The sequence below is a fragment of the Olea europaea genome, unplaced genomic scaffold (genome assembly GCF_002742605.1).
Source record: "Olea europaea var. sylvestris unplaced genomic scaffold, O_europaea_v1 scaffold93, whole genome shotgun sequence".
In the NCBI taxonomy this organism is placed as follows: Eukaryota; Viridiplantae; Streptophyta; class Magnoliopsida; order Lamiales; family Oleaceae; genus Olea; species Olea europaea.
In genome coordinates, this window is record NW_019267788.1 from 493,418 (window position 1) to 498,237 (window position 4,820).

A 4,820-nucleotide genomic window follows, 5' to 3' on the forward strand; every position below is an offset into this window, starting at 1 on the left:
CCCATCTATTTATGGTCTGGATGTTCATTGTTGGCTGTTGGAACTGTACTTCTTTATCTGTCTTCTTTGAATTTCATGCCTTCATTTTGCACTTTCTTTGTAGAGTTTTATTCATATCATATGTTTTCTCCGTTTCTAGTCAAGCTAGCTTGTTTGAAGTTTGGCAGAGTGCTTGTAAGCGTTATTCCATATTCCTTCCCTTTTGTTTCATTGCTTTCACTGATGCGGCAGACAATTTCTGTGCGCATTAAAGTATGTTTTCAGGATCCAAAATAATCCATCGTCATTGCTACTATTAGGTAAATCATGTTTCTGATTGGAGCATTGACATAGGAAGCATTTTTCCCTTACTGAATGGATGTTTGGGATAGATTATTTCAAGAGAATATGATTTTTTGTGAAAAATATGTGGTTTAAAGGTAGGAAAAAATATGGGTTCACGTGCAAAATTATTTTAGTGGGAGAATATATGGTTGAAAATTAGTTTGAGGAAAAATGGTTTTCAAATAAGCTTTGCCAAAAAAACAATACTGAAAAACTCAATGGGTCAAGACTCAAGAGAGATTGGCGTCTGAGCTGTTTTGCCTATATTCTGAGATTGGTGTCTCAAGAACCTTTGAGAGAGTAAAGGCTTGCTTTCATGTATGCTAGTAGTTATATTTTCTTGGAGGCGGACAGTGATTTCCAAGCCAGCAGCTATTAGATATTTTGTTCTTTTTTTCTAGTTGTCAGCATATTCCTGAAGCTTTATGACTACTTTTTAGGAATGGAAATGGCTCAACTGATATGTGGAGGTTGTCGTACCTTACTTATGCATGCACGAGGGGCTACCAGTGTCAGATGCTCCTGCTGTCAAACAGTGAACCTCGTGCCTGGTACTAAAGTCTGGAGAGTGTATTTTATTACATAGGCTCGATCTATATATCTTCTTACTCTTTCCCACTTTCAGGATTGTATTGATATGCTCTTCATAAAAGTTTATGAAAATATTACAGATTGTGCCATAAATATCCTCTACACTACTTACCCTGGTTTAATACCTTGATTGTTCCTGTCTGGATTCACTTAAGTTATTCTTTTATCTTCAACTCATTACCACTGAATAATGGATGTGCAGCACCTAATCATGTTGTAAACTGTGGGAACTGTCGAATCATGTTGATGTATCCAGCTGGAGCTCCATCAGTTAAATGTGCAATTTGTCAGAACATCACAACTGTCAATGTTAGTAACCAGGTATTTACTCTACTCAGTTATACCCTTGCTCACAAAAATGCTTTAAAAATAGTCCTTATGGCTTACAAAAGTTAGGCTCATCTTTGAATGCTTCCATCAATTTATCCGTGTATTTGTCTCAGTGCCCATGTTTCCACTGCATATACGAACTATACCCTTTAAGTTCTTGTTTGTGTACCTCTTCAGGTGCCAAATGCTGCAAATTACATAATATTATTATTGAGTCTAGTCCTGATATATAGCTAATAGCTTTATGCTGTTCCTAATTCGTTTCTTCTTTTGCAGATGGGTGCATCAAGAGTTCCAATTCCTGTGCAAAGACCTGATGGAAACTCTACATCTGCATCAATACCGTCTACCTCCCCTGTGAGTTGATCGATTTGTATCATATAGTCACTGTAATTGCTATTATCTGATGTGGCATTCAATGATTTGAACTGCTCTATTCGATGCAGGCTGCATCCCATGCTCAGAATCAAACAGTTGTTGTTCAGAATCCTAGTTCTGTTGACGAAAGTGGCAAGTTGGTGAGTTACTTCACATCTCCCACTAGTTTTTTCCTTCCCACATTTCTGTATGTTTGCTGTTACTGTTACTATTTTGTTGTTTAAAACTCAGAAGACAAATTAGGCTGATGTAATTCAAAATTTTCAGGTTAGCAACGTTGTCGTTGGCATTACAACATAAGAATGTTATCGGAATGTATTGCATCGAGTACTATATTTGGGAATAAATGGCTATTTCAGGAACTGGGCTTCGACCTGGTATATAGAGATATCTGTGCATATCATTGCCAAAGACAAATATTGAAGTACAAAACTTCTGGTTGTAAAGTTTTAGAAAAGACTGCAGTTTTGTTTACCGTACGAGTAAAAACAAGTGTTGATATTTTAGTTATTTGTGGTTTTATGCTACTGAATAATTGTGTTTGCTATGTATGCCCGAAAAGCGTGAAAAATTGCCAACTATATATCAGCCGTTTATTTTATTTTTTTTATTCGGATTGAATTTATGTTGGCTTCACCGGGAGGCTCGCGTAGTTTGTTACATTAGCTCCAAAAGGATAAGTTGTGTTGGAATTGATAAAATTATGTGGAGTTCATAATTGCATAAAAGAAGTCAAAGTAGTGGCGACGGCGCGTTGAGGCACGTATTCGACAGTTCTTATACGCCCATCCTTCGAAAAATTCATGGGTAGGAAATATTGAATTGGAAAATTATCAATTTTGATCTTATACAGTCCAAAAATGCTATTAATTCAGCAGCAAAATTGCTCATACATAGTAAGGCCAAAAAGATGAATATGCTCTTTATAATCATTAAATTTTTTAAATGATTGTTTTGATGTATCAAGAAAATTCTTTGAAAGAAAAGAATCAAATAATTTTGATGGGCTATGCTAGATTACAATTATGGCCTCGTTAGGCACCCATTTTTTTAAAAATCCATTTCTCTCTTTTTTTTCAGCTACACATTCTTTATTTATAATATTGTATATAAATAAATAAATATTTCCTTATTTTTCAACTATACATTTTTCATCAATTTACTATTCTAAAATACATTTTTACATAAAAATGGATATCAAACACCCTCATAGTGAAAAACCGAAAAAAAAATGAAAATAAAAAACGTCATCAGTGATCAAGAATTTGACATTAACATCAACAATGAATTGATCAACTTTCTTGAACTTGCTAGATTCAGCAAGATCATCCAATACAGAAAGAATAGAAGTACAATATCAAGATCAATGAAGCTATCAAGAAACAGGGGACCCTATAACTCTCATTTTCCCTTTACTAATTCTAACTATGACTATCATACAAATCAATCTGTGGGAATTTCAATGAATCTTGGATGCAAAAACAGCACAAAAATCCAAAAAAATACTACGAAGAACACATTGCTCAAGCGTGCCACGCCAAAACTCACCTCTATAATAGTTTCTTCCTCCGGTTTCATGTCATTTGGAGATGGTGGCAGAATGATAGTTCCTTCCACCGGTTTTGGGTCATTTGGCGACGGTGGCATAAGGATCGGTTTAGGCATATGCGTCGATGCTGCTGTCTTGCCCGGCGGCGGCGGTGGTGAAAAGAGGCCGTTGTCATTGCTGCCATAGACATTGTAATCAAGAACTTTGTTGATTCCATGCACTGAAAAAGCAGCGTTCACAAGAATATCTGGATGGGTGACTAGAGAGTCATCGAGGGTGAAATTGAATCGCGAAGTGTTGGTAATGACGATGAACTTGGAAGGGAAGAGCGTGGGGAGGCGCGTGAGGATAGGGAACTGTTGTAGATCAGAGAAAGAGAGGCGCTGGGGGACTATGTGGTAAGGGACAATAAAAGCGTCGAAGTTCATTCCGGCGGCGTTGGCGGTTGGAAAGCCGGAGATGGCATCGTTGCTCGGAACGAAGAGAGTGGCGGTGAGCGGCAGAGATGATGGGTTGATGGAGGAGAGCAAATTGATCCATCTCGCAAAGTCTCCGGCCCGGTTTAGGGCGTCGATTATATTGTTCAGCTGTTTCTTTTGAATCTCCACCAGTGGCAGCGGCCGAGGCGGAGGAAAATAACTGGTGGGTGGAAAACGTGGGTGTGGTAGTGAGATTGAGGATGGAAAGGGTGGTGGTTTTGCGGCGGAGGTGAGGTGGAACCCGGTGGTGGTGCCCATGATTGCCACCAGGAGAATCAGGCAAAGAAAGGAGGAAATTTCCATCAGTTTCTTGGTGAATTTTGATCAAAATACGGATTCTACGATTATGAATCTCTATATATTTTGTTGAATTCTGAATTCTGAGAGGGAAAATTAACGAACTTCGTTTCTTGAATTCTGGATTTACTTCTAACTAACTTTAATAACCCGCTAAATTTTGAACATGTGACTATTACCAACTTGGTCCGCAATATTTGAGCCTGAGCATTTTAATCCTCAATCTATTTTTGTTGCACAAACTAGTCCGAATTCGAAACCCGACCTTGTGTTTATGCCAATACATCGCGAGGTGTACATATGGTGAAGCAAGGTCACAAGAGAACTAACCAAACAACCAGTACTTTATTATTTAGGCTTTCGACCCAACCTGAAACTATAGCAAATAGATTAGATTATGATCCTAGCTTAATAGTGGTATACTATTGTGGAATGATTGTTATGTAACATCCCACCTACTTAACTCTCATTTCCTATTACATTTACCCAAACCACTCAATTTATGGTAAGATAAAACGTTCACTCTAGATAATCTGATTTTGAACCTTGTTTCCATACTTTTCTAACTTGATCGCTATAGTGGAAATAGTCACCCTCCCGAACATGGTTGAACTCACTAATAGGGATGGCAAAAAATTCTATTTAACCCAGTACCCATGGAGTCTTGCCTTGAATGGGATGGGAATTACCCTCCTTACCAAGTATATGGGGCGCATACGGGGAGAGGGTCATTGTCCCAAAGTGGGAATGGGATGGCTACGAGAAACATAGTCCCCGTCTATTTACCGCCCCGTTTAATGTTAATTTCAAACTTAAATTTTTATAAAATAAAAATAATAGATTTATCATCATTTTTAAAGAGAATATAAGTT

At 37.7% G+C, this 4,820-nt stretch overlaps 2 protein-coding genes across 2 annotated transcripts; one reads left to right on the plus strand and one right to left on the minus strand.

The window, feature by feature from the left end:
* The first annotated feature begins 43 nt into the window (after positions 1-43).
* LOC111392445 (protein LSD1-like) lies at positions 44-2,233 on the plus strand. The gene is made up of 5 exons (XM_023017794.1): positions 44-875; positions 1,118-1,236; positions 1,522-1,602; positions 1,692-1,763; positions 1,891-2,233. The coding sequence occupies exons 1-5, from the start codon at positions 767-769 to the stop codon at positions 1,921-1,923; spliced, it is 414 nt and encodes a 137-aa protein (XP_022873562.1). The 5' UTR covers positions 44-766; the 3' UTR covers positions 1,924-2,233.
* Positions 2,234-2,986: 753 nt separating this feature from the next.
* LOC111392458 (FAS1 domain-containing protein SELMODRAFT_448915-like) lies at positions 2,987-3,970 on the minus strand. The gene has a single exon (XM_023017808.1). The coding sequence runs from the start codon at positions 3,952-3,954 to the stop codon at positions 3,067-3,069; it is 888 nt and encodes a 295-aa protein (XP_022873576.1). The 5' UTR covers positions 3,955-3,970; the 3' UTR covers positions 2,987-3,066.
* Between the last annotated feature and the right edge of the window lie 850 nt (positions 3,971-4,820).